Below are 16,307 nucleotides of genomic sequence, written 5' to 3'. Positions count from 1 at the left end.
CCTCCAATAGTGGGATAGTACTCGCAGCACCTCAATCGTCTCGGCGCGACGCCGTTGATAACTTTGGGGACCTCGACAATCATGGCCTCCAGCGCTGATGATGGGGATGACTCTGTGGACGAGCTGCAGAGTTTCCAAGAGCTTTTCCCTAGGAAGAGCGCAGAGGCGCCATCCATTACCGCGCTCCAACATAGGCCCCGAATGTCCAGCCCTGCCGACGCAAACCATGAAACGGGGGAGGACGAAAGGGCTGATGTCGCAGCAGAAGATTCCATAGAGGATGATGGCGACTTTTCATTCCGAATTGAGTTACCGACTCCTATAAACACCGAACAATACACATATATCTCGGCGGAATCAGATGACGGCTATGTGAACTGTGTGGAGTCTGAAGTAGAGGACTCGGAGAACGTCAGCTACCATATTCGGTACGACGATGGAGGAGACGACATTGTAAGTGTTTTGGTGTTTTGTATTATATTTGCACAACATCGCCCATGAATGTCACAAGCTTGACGTATCATTCCTCAACAACCCTCACATCTTCCACTCAACATCACCAGCCACCAATCGTTCGGTCCCAGAGATATTAGCACAAACCACTTGATCTACTCTGTTTTAAGCGGATTTCTCTTCCAAAGATTGACACTACAGCTGCTTTGATCTCATTTGACAACATCGGCTTACTCTTTACCAACTTAGGTCCCGTTCGAGCGTCTACTTCAACTATGCAACGGCCAGAACGCTCTTGATGTCTTCCACAACCCGGATGAAGTAGAAGAAGAATCAGATATACCACGCCGAACAGAAAGGTCTAGAGAACTATCGAAAAGACAGGCTAGCATTTTATCATACACAAGAAAGAGGAAAAGTACAAGAGGGCACCTACGGAGCTATAACACCTCCGACGAGGACGACTTATCCATCAATCGATCTGAAGCCAGAAGACGACGAGCTGCCAGCCCCCGACGATCATTGCGATCTAGGACAGATTCACACGCACCAAGGAATAAACGTTACATCGGGATGACTTCAACTGATGAAGGGTCTTCGTCAGATGAGCTTGCATCACGGACCCTGGGTCTTCGCAGTTTAGGCACACTGTCATCAAATGGCCGCCGCACACGGGGTAGACTTACCCGACAGTCGATGAATGTCGACTATAGTGATGATATGACCGGTGATGTCGATAGCGATGCGAGGGGCATCGTGGGGAAACGCTCAAGTGGTCGCCTAGGCCGCGGCCGTCCCACGAGAGGCAGGCCAGCCAGAGGCGGAATGTCCAAAAAATCAGGGATGTTTGGGCGACGCAAGAAAGATTATGATGACTCTTCTGAGGCACCAGAGCCCACTCGGAAATCTGGCAGGAGCACGAAGGTGTCGAAGAATATGAGAGACCGCCTTGAAGATGAGGAGCTGTATGCCGATTCAGACGTCGAAGAGACAGGCCCAAAGATTATAAGTGTGCGGGAGGTCTTTCAACCTCTAGCTGCGAACAGTCGCTTCAGAGTCATCCACAATCGTCGTTGCGACGTATGCTCCGGAGCAAACACGACATCCAACAAAGGGCCTAGCCCGCTTATACAATGTCAAGGTTGTACGACTTCCATACACAAGGTTTGCCTTGGGTACAGGAGCCAGAGAGAACACTTGGTTACCAAAGTCGGCGAGGAAGATTTCGTTTTGCAATGCCGACGTTGTATTGGCCTGGCGCGGAAGAAGGATAGGAATGCTCCCGATCTTGGTGCTTGTCAAGAATGCAAGCAGCCTGGTCTGGCCTGCGCCCCATTTTCCACTAAAAAGACATCCAAGCAGGAGGAAAAATTGAGAGAAGAGAACGAAGGAACTGACCCCATTACTCCTGTTTCCCCAGACTTGCTCAACAATCACGCCACTCTCCTGTTTCGATGCGTTTCATGCAAGCGTGGCTTCCATTTTGAGCATCTCCCTCCTCTCAATAGCTCAGGTTATAGCCCCGACGACGTGGCGGATTTGCAGGAAGCTCGATTTGCCGAGTACGAACCACATTGGAACTGCAAGGAGTGTCTTGACGTACCAGGGAAACCCCAAGGGCTAATTGCATGGAGGCCTGCCAACCTGGAGACGTATGTCTCTGGTCGTACTCTCGAGTCACTCACTGAAGATGAGAGAGAGTACCTCGTCAAGTGGCAAGGAATGTCCTACTTCAGTTGTAGGTGGGCACCTGGAGCATGGGTATGGGGCATTACTGCGGCCTCCATGAGAAATGCCTTTGCTCGCCGCTGCATAGAACGAAACAACGGCCTGCCAATTATGACCGAAGGTGATGCTATCCCAGAAGAGTATCTACGCATCGAGATTGTCCTCGACGTAAAGTACTCGAGCCGAGTATCGACTCGCACCGAGGAGATCGACAAAGCTCGCATCAAAGAGGTCGATGAAGTCCTCGCTAAATTCACCGGGCTGGGTTATGACGAGATAGCTTGGGAGAGTCCGCCTCAGCCCACAGAGACGGAACGGTATGCCGATTACCACGCGGCCTACCTCGAATTCGTTGCCGGAAAATACTTCAAGCAGCAAGGTTCCAAAGTTAAGGAACGTTTGACCCAGTACAGACAGTCCAATTTTGAAAGGAACGTCCTTCTGGAGGGCCAACCAGCTGCACTGACTGGAGGGAAGTTGATGGAATATCAGATGGAGGGCATGAACTGGCTGCTCTACAATTTTCATCGGGAGAAGAGTGTGATTCTTGCAGACGAGATGGGTCTTGGCAAAACCATCCAGGTTATTGCGGCACTCACTGCATTGATTAAGGAGAAACCAAAGGTAAAGCACAAAGTGCCCTCACTCGGACACATACTGACAAATATAGTGCTGGCCATTCCTAATTGTTGTGCCGAACTCAACATGCCCCAACTGGCGCCGCGAAATCAAGCAATGGGCTCCTTCATTACGAGTTGTTACGTATTATGGTTCTCGGGAAGCTAGAGAGACTGCCATGAAGTACGAGCTGTTCCCGGAAGGCCGCAGTGAACTGGCAGCTCATATTGTCGTCACCTCATATGAGGCCCCTGTCGACGAGAACAGCCGAGCTTTCTTTCGGAAAACCAAATGGGCTGGTTTGATCGTTGACGAAGGCCAACGTCTTAAGAACGACAAGAATCTTCTTTATGGGGCACTGACTGCACTGAATGTCCCATTTCGGGTTCTACTGACAGGTATGCAATATATGGCCACAATCGCCGACCTTTTGCTAATGGTGACTCAGGCACGCCCTTACAGAACAACAAGAAGGAACTCTTCACACTCCTTCAATTTCTCGACTCAGAGATCAATGCTACTACCCTAGATGAGAAGTACGAAGAGTTGACCAACGAAAACTTGCCAGAGCTGCACGACCTTATCCGGCCGTATTTCCTTCGCCGTACGAAGGCCATGGTGCTCAAGTTCCTTCCGCCAATGGCCCAAGTCATCATTCCCGTGACAATGAGCACAGTCCAGAAGAAGCTTTACAAGTCGATTCTTTCCAAGAGCCCGGAACTGCTGAGATCTATTTTCGGCAAAGATCAAGCCCAACTAAAGCCAAGCGAAAGAGGAAGCTTGAACAATATTTTGATGCAGCTGAGAAAATGCGTCTGCCATCCATTTGTCTACAGTGAGGCTATCGAAGAAAGATCAAACAACCGTGCTGTGCTGCACAGAAACCTTGTTGACGCCTCCTCAAAGCTTCAGCTCCTCGAGATCATGCTCCAGAAGCTCCAGGAGAGAGGACATCGAGTGCTGATTTTCAGCCAGTTTCTGAAACAGCTAGACATTATTGAAGACTTTCTTGATGGGCTTGGACTTCAATTTCAACGCCTCGATGGCAATGTTGGTACGCTTGAGAAACAGAAGCGTATTGATGCTTTCAATGCGCCTGATTCGCCCCTGTTTGCCTTCTTGCTATCCACTCGTGCAGGAGGCGTCGGTATTAACTTGGCAACTGCCGACACTGTCATCATCATGGATCCTGATTTCAATCCCCATCAGGATCTCCAGGCGCTTTCGAGAGCCCATCGAATTGGGCAGAAGAACAAAGTTCTTGTCTTCCAATTGATGACAAAAGATAGTGTCGAGGAGAAAATCGTCCAGATTGGCCGCAAGAAGATGGCCCTTGATCATGCCCTTATTGAGGCCATGGACGAAGACGACGATGCTGGGGTTGATCTTCAGACGATCCTACAGCATGGCGCTACGGCTCTATTTGAAGACGATGACCAAAACGATATTCGATACGACTCAGCCTCGGTCGACAAGCTGCTTGATCGAACCCAAATGGAAACGACAAACACTGGAGAGGACAAGTCCGCAGAATCCCAATTCTCATATGCCCGGATCTGGGCCAACGATTCCGGTGCGCTTCAAGACGATGTTGGAGATCCTGATTCCGAAGAACCAATACCAAACACCGATTTCTGGGAGAAGATTCTCAGGGAACGTGAGGTGGAGGCGGCCCGTGAAGAGTTGGCCAAGCAGAAGCAGTTCGGACGGGGAAAGCGAGCTCGACAGGTTTGTTATGCCGTTTTATCCCATTTGGTCTAATGTGATCCTAACTCTTTATTAGGTAACCAGCGGGTATACCGACGTAGCTAACGAGGAGATGGAATTTCGTAAATCCAAGAAACTCCGGGTGCTGGGCGAAAGCGATGGAGAGTTTACTCGTCAAAGCAGTGAAGCTGAAGAAGAAGAAGGGTCTGATGATGGATTCGTTGATCCCAACGAGCTTGCGGCTGCGAAAGCTCGATCGGGAGGAAGAGGTATGACACAAACATCCCCTGCTTCAGAGAGTCCTGCAAAAATCCTTCCCCTCAAGAATGAGAAGAAATCTTCAAGTGTTCAAGCGAATGCTACTCCAAAGAAATCTGCCAAGCAGACTCAGCCTCCGAAGAAAGCTGTGAAGCCGGATCAGCCTCCGAAGAGTGCCGCGAAGATAAGTCGGCCTCCGAAGAATGCTGCGAAGCCAGATCAATCTCTAAAGAATGCTGTGAAGCCAGATCAATCTCTGAAGAATGCTGTGAGGTCAGCTCGGCCTCCAAAGAATGCTGTGAAGCAAAATCCGGCTCCGAGACCTCTAGCCGTGAAGAAACCGACCATGGCTTCTTCTGGACCTGGCTCAGCTGGAAATCGTATTGTACTGGACAAGAAGAGGGGCAGTGCCCAGGGCGCACCGCGCAAGCCAAAAGTTATGGCTGCTGCCTGTCGTGCTCCAAGTAATGGTTCTCAAGCCCAGGCGCCGTCTTCCGAGACAGTCTCTCAGAAGCAGGACCCGAAGAAGAGGAATACTTCTGTCCGCATTGTCACAGTCGCCCCAAAGGTTCTTGGGCCGCAGGAAAACCCACTAGGGGATGCGATTTCTGGGAAGTCCCTATCCCTTGCGAAGTAGGTGCCAAAGGTTGTGCAGCGGACTACTCCTACGTCCAATGCAGTTGCCGCAAAGCGCTCACGTCCAGTTGAACCAATTCCCGTGCGCAACGCAAAGCGGTCGAATCCACAACCCCACAGTCCTATTCAGAGTCGAACGAGTATATGTTGGCCAGCGAGGATGCTTGATTTTACGCATTTCAAACCATGATTGTCTTTTCCATTTCATACACCAATTTGGGCTTTATTGACTCGTTTTTACAGTCGACGCCTTTCAGCGCGCCCGAATTGTCCGCGACGTACCGAATTTGTCCGACGACCCCGCCTTCATGAGGACATTCGGCAACACCGCTACTCACAACTGCATATGTCTAGCCTGCGATTCAATGCACGCTGTTGGCCAGTGCCCCTCGAAGCGCTCTGGGGTAGAACATTGTGGGCTCTGCGGCCTCGCACACTACGGCTTCATACAAAGCGGTTCCGAACCCGCATGCCCTCACTTTTCCTCCGAGACCCAGGTTCGGCTCATGCTCGATGCGCTGAAGATGAGTACGGAACCGCAAGAGATAATCGAGCCGGCGCGGAATTACTTACGGGGGGTCATTGGGAATTTGGTCAAGAGGAAGAAGAAAGACTTGGAGTTGCAGGCTGCAAGGAGTCGACCCATTTTGCCGCCTTCCCGACCTGGAACCATGCAACCTCAATGGCGTGTTGCTCCCCAGGGGCGTTAGGTGGGTATTCATAATGGATTTTGAGGCGTTTGGGGTATTTTAGATGGTGGAAGAGTGCTTTGTATGCGGTTAATGGCCGGCTGGCATGCTAATTCTGGCGTTTACTACCTGATACCAACAAGAATACCACTACATCACACTATAAACAGTATCTGCACTCCAGGGATTTATACTTTCCGATGAAAATCTTGATACTGTATGTCACCGTAGTTCTGATTTGCCGCCAACGATACCCCTTTCGCCTGGTTTTAGTTCTCATCTGTCTCCAAACGCCAACTCCCAAACATGCAAACATTGTCCAGCCGGACATGAATGCTTGTCATTCCATCCACAACTCCCAGGATATAAAACCCATATTCGTTGTCCCATCAAACACCACCATTGTTTGCGCTTCTGGGGACGACAGCCTACGTGTCTAGTCATTCACGTCTCTCAACGCATCAGCCCTAATCTCATTAATTCTCTTACCTACTATCCGCATCCAATCAAATCCCCACCCAGCATCCTCCCGCCGCATCTTGACAAGCCAAGCACAAAGTTCAATCATACAGACCGTCAGTGAAGCTCCGTCTGCATATGACACTGTTTGCGCCTCACCGACACATCGGTTTCGTGTGGAGGCACTTCGATCGCAGCTTCCGCGAGCTGTTGGGATTTGCATTAAGAGGAGGAGAGGCTCCGGTTACCGGTCATTCACGATATCTATCTTCTTGGCTTGTACGAAACGGTGTTATCGCCTGAGAATCCCGGCGATGTGCCATGACACGAACCCAAAAAGCTCCGCGTGTAAGCTTGCCAGCTAAAACGCAATGCAACCACCCGCTGCTGGGTATTCGCTGTTTCGAACAAACGCCGCCTCACCAAACCATGCCAAATAGCTGGGAGACCTGGTTTGTATATATCGTCTCTGTCTTCCCCTCATCCCGTAATTTTCCTTCTCTCAATCTCTCATTTATGCCACGCGGGCTGTATAGAACATACCTTCCTTCCTGTCGGCTTTTCTCAAATCTCTCCGACGATCCTTTGCGATTTCAGAGAGCCGGCTTTATATGCACTTATTTGCACGTATACTACGCTGATTCTTCCCCATGAATCAGTTTTTTTCTTCTTTGGAGCGTTCCGCGAGGTATGCGGACTCGGCAGATATAGACGATGTATGGCCCTTGACAGCCAACTTGAACTTGAACGGCAACAACTCTTTGTTAGTACACTGCACTGCTATCAAGGGCAGTTTCTACTCCTCCGGAATTTACGGTTAACGATTGGGACAGGGGAAATGGACTCTATAGCGGCGCACGTATTAGTGGAGGCCGACCTGCGCTCGGTCAACCATTTGATGGGAGGCCATCACAGGATCCATGGTTTCTCAACAAGTCGGCAGTCGCCAACAACGCCGGGCTATCAGTGTATAAGGACCACCTTCCATACCCTGGGCAAACTCCCAGTGCCCCGCCAACAAGCCCCGCCGACGTCCCCAGAATGATCATCACAGACCGCCACCTCCAATCCGCCACAGGCTACGCCCTCAGCCGCGGAAACGGCCGATACACACGCCTTATCGCCGCCGACGAACTCCCTCCCCTCCAAGGACCCGGACTAAACCGAGGAGCAGTCGGTCTCATCATCCTCCCTACACCCCTGAACCCCACTCCCCTCGGCCCTCTCACATTCCACGCTCCAAACCCATTCCCCCTCACACCCCCAAACTCATGCGGCAAACCCCCCTCTCTCTACGGCCCCCTCCCTCCCGTCTCCACCCCCTCTCGCCCCTCCCGCGGACCCCGCAAAGACAAAGTCTACTGCGACAAATGGGTCCACGAGGGCGTATGCGCCTTCTCCCAGCAGGGGTGCCGGTACAAACACGAGATGCCCTTCGATGTCGCGACGCAGCACACGCTGGGCCTCTTCCAGGGCCTGCCGATGTGGTATAAGAAGGAGAATAGCTTGGAGCTGCGGACGCCGAGGGCGGATGAGAAGGCTAATGGTGAGGGGGCGTCAGGGACGGGGGCGTTAGGTGTCGGATTACCAACGCCTACTGCGCTGCCTAGCTGGCGGCCTGGAGCTGAGCAATCGCGCGGTGGAGGTGTGGCACATCGGAAGCCTGTAGCTGCGACGCGGGAGAATGGGTTCAGCAGCGCTGTGGCTACGGCAGCGAAGCTGTCTGCGCCGCTGCCTTCACGACGCAACGAGTTTGGTGAGTTTTGGCGCTCCTGTGGAATGTGGCACTCGCTGACTGGAATAGGGAATATCGCTCGCCCCGTTGCCCAGCGCCCAGCGACCAAGAACGGGGTTTCTGGGAGTGCGCCGGGATTGGAGTCATCCATCTATGCGCCTGTGGTGTTGAATCCGACTGCTGGGCCTTATGCGCCGGATTCACAACCGCAGCCGCAGAACCCGTTTAGTAAACAGCATCCTTGGGTGGTAGGTCCGTCGCTGAGGCCCCAGACAGTTGCAGCTTCAGCCGCGACGTCCACGGGCGACAGGGATACGGCTGCTGGGGGCAGAGATGAGTCCGGCAAAGCAGGGGGTGAGGATGGCGAGCGGGGTGAGAATCCGTATGAGCTGCTGTCGGCGTTTGAGGAGCGTGAGTGAGAGGCTTGGTTGGCTGTGGACGAGTTGGATACAAAGGCTGGCTGCATGTGGTTTCCACGATGCATTTACGATAATTCTCTCCTTCCGGGTCTAAAAATAAAATAGATAGAATATGACAACAAGCATTTATCAGCAAATATTAAAGCCCTGACCTCGTCACAAGCTTTCTAGAGTTCCCCCCCGTGCCGCCGCGTAACTTTCCAAATAGGTATAGGCACGCATATGACATCTGGGCCACAAAATCGATGCGACGACGCATCCGCCCAAGCCGCCATGACCACATCTAGCTAGACGCGGAGAAACTCAATCGATGTGACAACGCATCCGCCCAAGCCACGACCACATCTGGCTAGACGCGGAGAAACTCAATCGATGTGACGACGCAAATAGACGCGAGATATTCCCGACGGCTTCAAGCCACCAGGCGGTCGGTGGAAAAGGAAATCCGACTATGAGCTTCGGCGTCGTGGCGCGGCAGGTTGGTATGGAGGGTAAGTTGTATAAAGAAAGGTGGGTGAGCCATGAGATGCTGTCTTTTCCACACCATCATCATCATCAACCAGTTCTCATTATCTCACATCACGATCTTCATTCAGAGCCTCACTTCTCGCATCACTATCTCCAGAATCATTTCAATTTCTTCCACTTTCCCAAACCACAAACTACATCATGACTTCGTCTTCGATGCCTAAGCTCACAACCCTGATCCTTGGCTCTACCGGTGGTTGCGCACTCGCCTTCCTCGTCCGCGCCTTGAACGCCGGCTACGACTGCAATGCTCGTGCGTCTCCCCTCTCCCCCAGATCCATGAACACCACACTAACACCCCCCAGTGGTCCGCACCCCCTCCAAACTCATGGCCCTCCTAGACTCCAAAGGCGTCTCCTTCTCCACCATCGACCGCCACCTCACCGTCCACACGGGCAACTCCAGAGACGCCGCCGCCATCGGCCCTGCCCTCCTCATCCGCAATCGCCCCGTCGACCTGATCCTCTCCGCCGTCGGCGGCGCCCCAAAATTCAGTCGCTTCATGGTTCCATCCATCGACGACCCACTCGTCTGCTCCACCAGCATGGAGGCCCTCCTCTCCGCCGTGCGCACTATGAGGGCGCCCACGAAGCCGATCGTTGTTGCTATCTCAGCGACGGGAATTAGCAATTTCGGGCGCGACATCCCGCTGGCGATGGTGCCGTTGTATCATTGGTTGTTGGCGGTGCCGCATGCGGATAAGAAGGCCATGGAGGTTGCACTGTCCGATGATGTGAGCTCGGCATCGCCCGCTGTCGGTGCGTTTATCGGGGTCAGGCCTAGCTTGTTGACGGATGGTACTACGAAGGGGGTGGCGGGGGTGAAGGTTGGGATTGAGAGTGCGGAGGGGTTTGAGAGTTTGGCGGTTGGGTATACGGTGTCGAGAGAGGATGTGGGGAATTGGATTTTTGAGGAGGTGTTGAAGGGGCAGAAGGGGGTGAAGGGGGGATAGTACGAGAATCGCTTTGTTACGCTTACATACTAAGGGGTTGGGCAAGGGCGCGGGGTTTTAAGCGTATAGATGCATTTTCCTACAAAGCTTGTTATTTCGCATTAATGATTATCAATTCCATAACAATCACCGACATGAACTTTACAACTTCGAGAGGGTCACAAGTAGGCTGCGCACTACTCGCCCAATACTCGGCTCACTCACTCAGTGGGTTACTCAGCTGGGTGAGTAGCTGAACCTTTCACTCGACTCGGTGAGTGAGGCCAATACTCAGTTACTCTGTAAAAACCCAGTGAGTACTCGGCTGTCACGTGTAAGATATATGCATTACGTGAACAGTCCCTCATACGATTAATACTGTTTTATGGTTACAGTTGTAAGTTAACTTAAAGTATTACATTTATCAGCATCACTCTACCATCTCTAATAAGCTGTGAGAACGAATCACGTATATTCCTCTATCTAAGTACCACGATTATCAGAAGATTATCAGAACACTATATTATATATGCTCAAGAACATCTTTCCACCTTGCTTGATGAGGCCGGCCAGACCTACTAATACCTAAAGTATTTATAGGGTCTTGACGAGTAGCTTGAAAGATATCAAGTAGATCTCTTCCAGTCTTCCGAGGGCGTTGGATAGGCGTTGGTGGCGAGGACGGCATATCCTTATCTTCATCGTCATGAATAGTTGGAAGTATAGGCTCCTCATTATTACCATCTTCTCTTATATCTTCATTATCTGGGATATCGTCATCTGGGATGTCGTATAAGGTCTCGTTAAGACGGTCAGCCCTATCTCTTTCTTCACCTTGTTGGTAGCGCATTTGTCGTTCTTCATGTGCAGCTTGTGATAAGTCTTGCTGTTGCTGTGGCCGCTGAGGATTAAACGGAGGATATTGTACCTTTGAATATGTCTCTCGGATATGTGTATTTGATCGTGGTTCTTCTTCATCGCTGATATATTGTAACTCGATAGAATTGCACATCCGTTGTCGTTGTGCCTCATACTCTTCTTCGACTTGCTCCTCAGTCATATCAACGACGTCCATCATATCTGCAAGCTTGTCACGATGACCTTGACGATTCTTGTATTGTCGAGAGTAATATATAAGCATAATACTCTTAATCGTCTCAGGATTAAGTTGACCACGTCGGTGGCCACATACGTCCCTTGCGGCACTAAAGACTCGCTCAACTCCAGACTCAGCAGCAGGAATACAAAGTATATCACGAGCCATTGCTGATAGACCAGGAAATTGCTCTTCCTTTTGTTGCCAAAATAGCAATATCTTTGTGTAGATATGTGCTATACAAGTTAGAATAAGATTATCAGAAGATTACCAGAAACTTACGAGCATCAAGATAGAGATCAGCCTCATTCACATATTCCTCTCGCTGGCCCCGAGTCCCATTTAATGTCTGACTTTGCTGCAATACTAAGGCTAATGGATCCATATCTGCATCTCGTAATCCTGATTGACTCGCAACTCGCACTGTAGAGTACTGCTCTTTATAAAGAGTCCTAAACTGTTGTTCAAACTCTGTCTCCCAATTTCGTATTGAAAAGTCAAGCTTGCAAACCTTTTTGTTAAAGTGTGAGAGCTTCACACTAGGATTTAAGATACTAGCAAATGCGAAGATAGATCCAGTATTTGTGTATAGCTTGTTATAATACTTCCTAATCTTCTTCTCTGCAGCATCGATTGCTAAAGTCATCTTTGCTGCCCATGGATATGTCTTATGCCGTAGCCGGTGCCGAGTTCCTTCAAGCGTTGATAAGAGTTTTTGATATACTCCAAGTGTATAGCAGACAGTAGGTCCGGCTGACGATCCAATGTTTGTTGTAAAGAAGTTGAATGGCCTTGTAAGATCAATGATGTATTCGATGTGCTTCCATTCTAGCTCGCTAAGTCTGAACATGTGAGCACCATGATCGCCTCGAGTATATTGATTGATTGTTGACTTGAGTTGCTGTGCTCGCAGAAGCATATGGCATGTCGAATCCCATCGAGTTGATACATCTTGAATAAGTCGAAGAAGCCTCTGAGATGATTGACCCCGGTTCATGTTTGCCTTTTGCAAAGTCATAAACCTGTTCCTTCGAGTTTGACTTGAATTAACAAAGATAGTGAGCTTCCGGAGCTATGAGATATTAGAAAAGACTACCAGAAGTTTACCAGAACTAACAAGAGAATATATACCTTTCCAAGTGTAAATCCAATACCCTTGTCCTTCTGCAACTTTGCAAGGCCCTCCATCTGATTCTCTTCTTCCCAGTTCATTAAGATCTCTTGATTTGTTGGCGTAATCCGGATTCGACCAAGGAGAGCACTAAGGGCAAGTTGAATAACGTGAGCTAGGCAGGGTATGTGTTGTACTTTTCCTCCAATGAAATGCTCGTTGTCTGCAATACTATCAAGCATTATTTCCACATCTCTCATCATTGAAGTGTTGTTTGACGCATTATCAGTCGTAATGGATATAATTCGTCCTTCTAAATGCTGCCTTGTGATAACTTTTTCAAGTATTCCACATAACTCAGCACCAGTATGCTCTGTATATATAGGTTCAAACCCAATCAAGACCTCTTGCATTTTCCAATGACGGTCGATAAATGATGCAATAACACCCATAAATGAAAGTCGAGTAACACTTGACCAACAGTCGAGCGATAATGCAATCTTTGAACCAGGAACAACATCTTGTAGCATCTCTTCTTCGATTTGTGTGAGCTTTGTTGTTAAGAGGTTTCGAATAGTTGTTGCTGAGGGTAGTGGATAGTGAGGATTCTGTAAGATAGCAAGCCTTTTCCATTCAGGATCCTCGACTGAGCGGAACGAGCTATGAGTTGAGATAACTGTGTATAGAACTTGTTCGTAAAATGCCTCTTGTGTGAGAATATGATCCTATTATAGATATTAGCCTATATAATTCTGGTAATAATCTGGTAATCCTTACCTGTTGAGGTCGCATCTGATTGATTCGCATTTGATAGAGACTATCCTTACCCATCCGTGACTTCTTTTTGCAAATGTCTGATGCAAGATGTGTTGCCATAGACTTTGGGCCAGCAGACTTGATTGCAGGATGCGTAAGAGCCTTCGAACAATAGGTACAAATGACACATGGTTCTCCAGAAAGCCGGTCTGCTCCTTGGTGATAAATTCTCCAGTATTGAGAACTCCGGTTGGTTGAATCCCATGCAATCTTCGTAAGGAGTTTTGTAGTATGATCTGAGTGTTGTTCATACCATCGTGATAGCTTCCACCACTCAATGAATACATCGTGTGTATCCTTAGTCCATTTGATGAATTGGTTTAATTTGCCAGTATATTCGAGGCCCGCAGGGATTTGATTTAATGAAGGTAGTCGTTGAGAAGAGGGAAGAGAGTCTGAGAATATATTAGAAATAGGATTGTCAGAGTCAAACAACTCTGAATATTGCGATGACATTTGGCAAGTAGCAAATTGTTTGATTATCAGAAGATTACCAGAAGTCTGGCTACGATGAAATACTTAAATCTCTATAGCCCCTATTCGCGTCGGAAAATCAAATACTCCATTTCTCTCCTCTACTCTAACTCCAGAAACAACATATCCTGTGCAGCTGATACCTTAGCCCACTTTTCCTTATCAAATTTCTTAGAGTAGACAAGTAAGAACGCCTCTTTGAAGCTAGAACTATGAGTGGAGACTTGTAACCATCCGTTGTCGACAAGATTGTAAGACTTTGGGTACCACTGCGCAGGTCCTGGTAATTGGGCCCACTTTCCAAACTTCCAAGCTGTAAAGTTTGTCCAAACTGCCTGCTCGTACAAACAGAAATATTTATGTGGTGGGATAACGTTGTGAAAAGTGCTATAATAAACAATTAGTATCTCTAGAAGATTGCTAGAATGATCAGAGACGTACCCTTCTTCTACATCAATCCATGGCATATATTCAAAGAGATGCTCAGGCTTCTTTCTCAGCTTTCCAGCCTTTCTCGTATATGAGCGGATACAGCTATCCCAGAAATGTTGCCACTTGCGGAAATTGGACTCTTCATGGGCCTATCAACCGTTAGTATTACCAGAAGATTACCAGAAGATTACCAGACTATGAGGTACCAACATCAATGCGTGCTTGAGTTAAGAGAGCCTGGATGCTAGCGATCTCTTCATCAGAAAGCTCATCTGGTAGAACAGCCTCGTCATTTAAAATATCGTCGCGCCGTAACATAAGCTCCAACTCTAAATCGTCTTCAACCTCAGTATCCTCCCATTCGCTGTTATGATCGTCATCGATTGGGATACTGGTGATACCCTCAAATGCAGCAAGCTCAGACAGAAGTTGTGGCGGAGTAGATGGTGGGGCTTGTGGAGAAGAAGAAGGGGCGCTAGTATTCTTGACTTTCTGATTCGCAATGCAAGATGCATGGGTGCCCTTTTCAGTCCTGTTTATAGTTAGATTAAGGCTACCAGAGATTACCAGAAGGAACTTACCGAACACGAATACGCTCAACCTTCAATTCATTCTGTAGACGTGTCTTGTCTTCAGCAGAGGCAGCGATATACTTTGCAGACTTGTATAACTTCTTTAAGTAGTAGCTCAGATCGCCATGGTCAGCCTTGAGTGCTAAATGAACAGCCTTCTCATCTTCAGTAAGGTTGGAGACGCGGTTGCGAGCTTTGATAGTATTCAAATTAGTGGAGAGTTCTTCAGGTGCCTTGCGTTTCGCCATGCTAAACACGTGATTAGCAGAAGATCATCAGAAGTTCTGACTGTAGAATCAAGATAATAAACTTACTTGAGGTCCTAGTGAAGAGGTAAAGCGCAAAAGAGAAGAAGAATGTGTAGATCGGAACGTAACCAAGGAAGGTGGTTGGTTGTAAGGTTGTTGTTTTTTTAAAGTTGCAAACAATTATATTCGTCAAGGAATATTCACCTGCAAATAATTACTGTTCTAAACAACACTACAACGCGTACCTTCAAATAAAACACATACCTTTCAACCTCTACCTCTTTCTTTACTCTTTCTACAACATCCTTGCTACAAACTCACTGTAAGTACATATATCTTTTGATCTACTTCTTTGTCTTGTGTATACTTCACTAACTCATCTTAATGTTAGCAAATGGCTCGTATTAAGCAAACTGCTAGGAGATCAACTGGCGGCACAGCACCAAGGATGCCACTTGGATTACAGGCTGGCTCTAGGCTTGGTGGAAAGGGAAAGGGAAAGGAAAAGGCTGTGCGCACAGCAAGAAAAGCTCCAGTTCGCTCATCTCAAGCTTGCAACAATCATGCTCAGAAGGCCATGCGCCGTGCAAAGTCTGGTAAGAGGATTACCAGAGGATTACCAGAACTCTCTAATAAACATATAGGCACCAAGGCTCTCCGCGATATCAGAAGACAGCAACTTGATACTCGCCTGATTATTCCAAAGCTCTCATTCCAGCGTCTTGTTAGGGAAATCGCACAAGACTTCAAGTCCAATCTTCGCTTCCAGCAATCTGCTATCCTAGCTCTCCAGGAAGCTGCCGAATGCTTCCTCATTCGAGAATTTGAGAGTATGATACTTGAACATAGTGACAGGGACATACTAACAGTTATAGTGACAAATCTCCTTGCTATTCATGCGAAGAGAGTGACAATTCAGGCAAAGGATATGGTATTGGTTCGGCGTTTGCGGGATATGATGTTTAATCATGGAGCTGTAGGCTTAATCGATGGAAATGTCTCTCACCCAGGAATGAAGGTTAGATAAGTTCTGGCAACCTTCTGGTAACCTGGTACCTAAAGGCAAAGGTTATAGTGTGGAATAGGATATCAACGACATGGGAATGGAGTTATTGAGTTATGGCGTTTTACGATATCGATATCAATGTGAAGTCACGATCACACCCCCTTTTCAATGACTAATCAAACACGTGATATAACTGGGTTGCCAAGACCTATACTAGGTACCCGGCAAGTGAGTAATCCTCATTCAACAATACTCGGGATATGAGTGAGTAACTCAGCTGGGTGAGTAGAAATTCTACTACTCGACTCATGAGTACCCAGTGCGCAGCCTAGTCACAAGCCACAGAGGCCAGGCTTATATAACATCTCCTCTACACTATATACACATCGAT

General features: G+C 48.5%; 5 protein-coding genes across 5 annotated transcripts; 4 read left to right on the top strand and 1 right to left on the bottom strand.

The window, feature by feature from the left end:
- Positions 1 to 81: 81 nt before the first annotated feature.
- Positions 82 to 6,110, top strand: VC83_08467 (uncharacterized protein; the record flags this gene model as incomplete). Its single annotated transcript, XM_024472018.1, has 6 exons — positions 82 to 453; positions 703 to 2,805; positions 2,852 to 3,197; positions 3,248 to 4,527; positions 4,583 to 4,775; positions 5,644 to 6,110. The coding sequence occupies 6 exons, from the start codon at positions 82 to 84 to the stop codon at positions 6,108 to 6,110; spliced, it is 4,761 nt and encodes a 1,586-aa protein (XP_024320473.1).
- A 708-nt stretch (positions 6,111 to 6,818) lies between these two features.
- VC83_08466 (uncharacterized protein) lies at positions 6,819 to 9,012 on the top strand. Its single transcript, XM_024472017.1, has 2 exons — positions 6,819 to 8,304; positions 8,353 to 9,012. The coding sequence occupies exons 1-2, from the start codon at positions 7,590 to 7,592 to the stop codon at positions 8,700 to 8,702; spliced, it is 1,065 nt and encodes a 354-aa protein (XP_024320474.1). The 5' UTR covers positions 6,819 to 7,589; the 3' UTR covers positions 8,703 to 9,012.
- On the top strand, positions 8,943 to 10,182 carry VC83_08465 (uncharacterized protein; the record flags this gene model as incomplete). The annotated part of the gene is made up of 2 exons (XM_024472016.1): positions 8,943 to 9,483; positions 9,536 to 10,182. The coding sequence occupies exons 1-2, from the start codon at positions 9,372 to 9,374 to the stop codon at positions 10,180 to 10,182; spliced, it is 759 nt and encodes a 252-aa protein (XP_024320475.1). The 5' UTR covers positions 8,943 to 9,371.
- A 2,877-nt stretch (positions 10,183 to 13,059) lies between these two features.
- On the bottom strand, positions 13,060 to 15,134 carry VC83_08464 (uncharacterized protein). Its single transcript, XM_024472015.1, has 5 exons — positions 14,672 to 15,134; positions 14,301 to 14,622; positions 14,100 to 14,239; positions 13,146 to 14,045; positions 13,060 to 13,093 (listed from the first exon to the last, which is right to left on the bottom strand). Exons 1-4 carry the CDS (start codon positions 14,908 to 14,910, stop codon positions 13,760 to 13,762), a joined length of 987 nt encoding a protein of 328 aa, XP_024320476.1. The 5' UTR covers positions 14,911 to 15,134; the 3' UTR covers positions 13,060 to 13,093; positions 13,146 to 13,759.
- On the top strand, positions 15,135 to 16,072 carry VC83_09678 (uncharacterized protein). The gene is made up of 2 exons (XM_024473091.1): positions 15,135 to 15,506; positions 15,555 to 16,072. Exons 1-2 carry the CDS (start codon positions 15,305 to 15,307, stop codon positions 15,935 to 15,937), a joined length of 585 nt encoding a protein of 194 aa, XP_024328859.1. The 5' UTR covers positions 15,135 to 15,304; the 3' UTR covers positions 15,938 to 16,072.
- Positions 16,073 to 16,307: the final 235 nt, after the last annotated feature.

Source organism: Pseudogymnoascus destructans (genome assembly GCF_001641265.1).
Source record: "Pseudogymnoascus destructans isolate 20631-21 unplaced genomic scaffold scaffold_26, whole genome shotgun sequence".
NCBI classification, from domain to species: Eukaryota; Fungi; Ascomycota; class Leotiomycetes; order Thelebolales; family Thelebolaceae; genus Pseudogymnoascus; species Pseudogymnoascus destructans.
The sequence above is the reverse complement of the archived record's forward strand: the minus strand, read 5'-3'. Positions and strand labels throughout refer to the sequence as shown.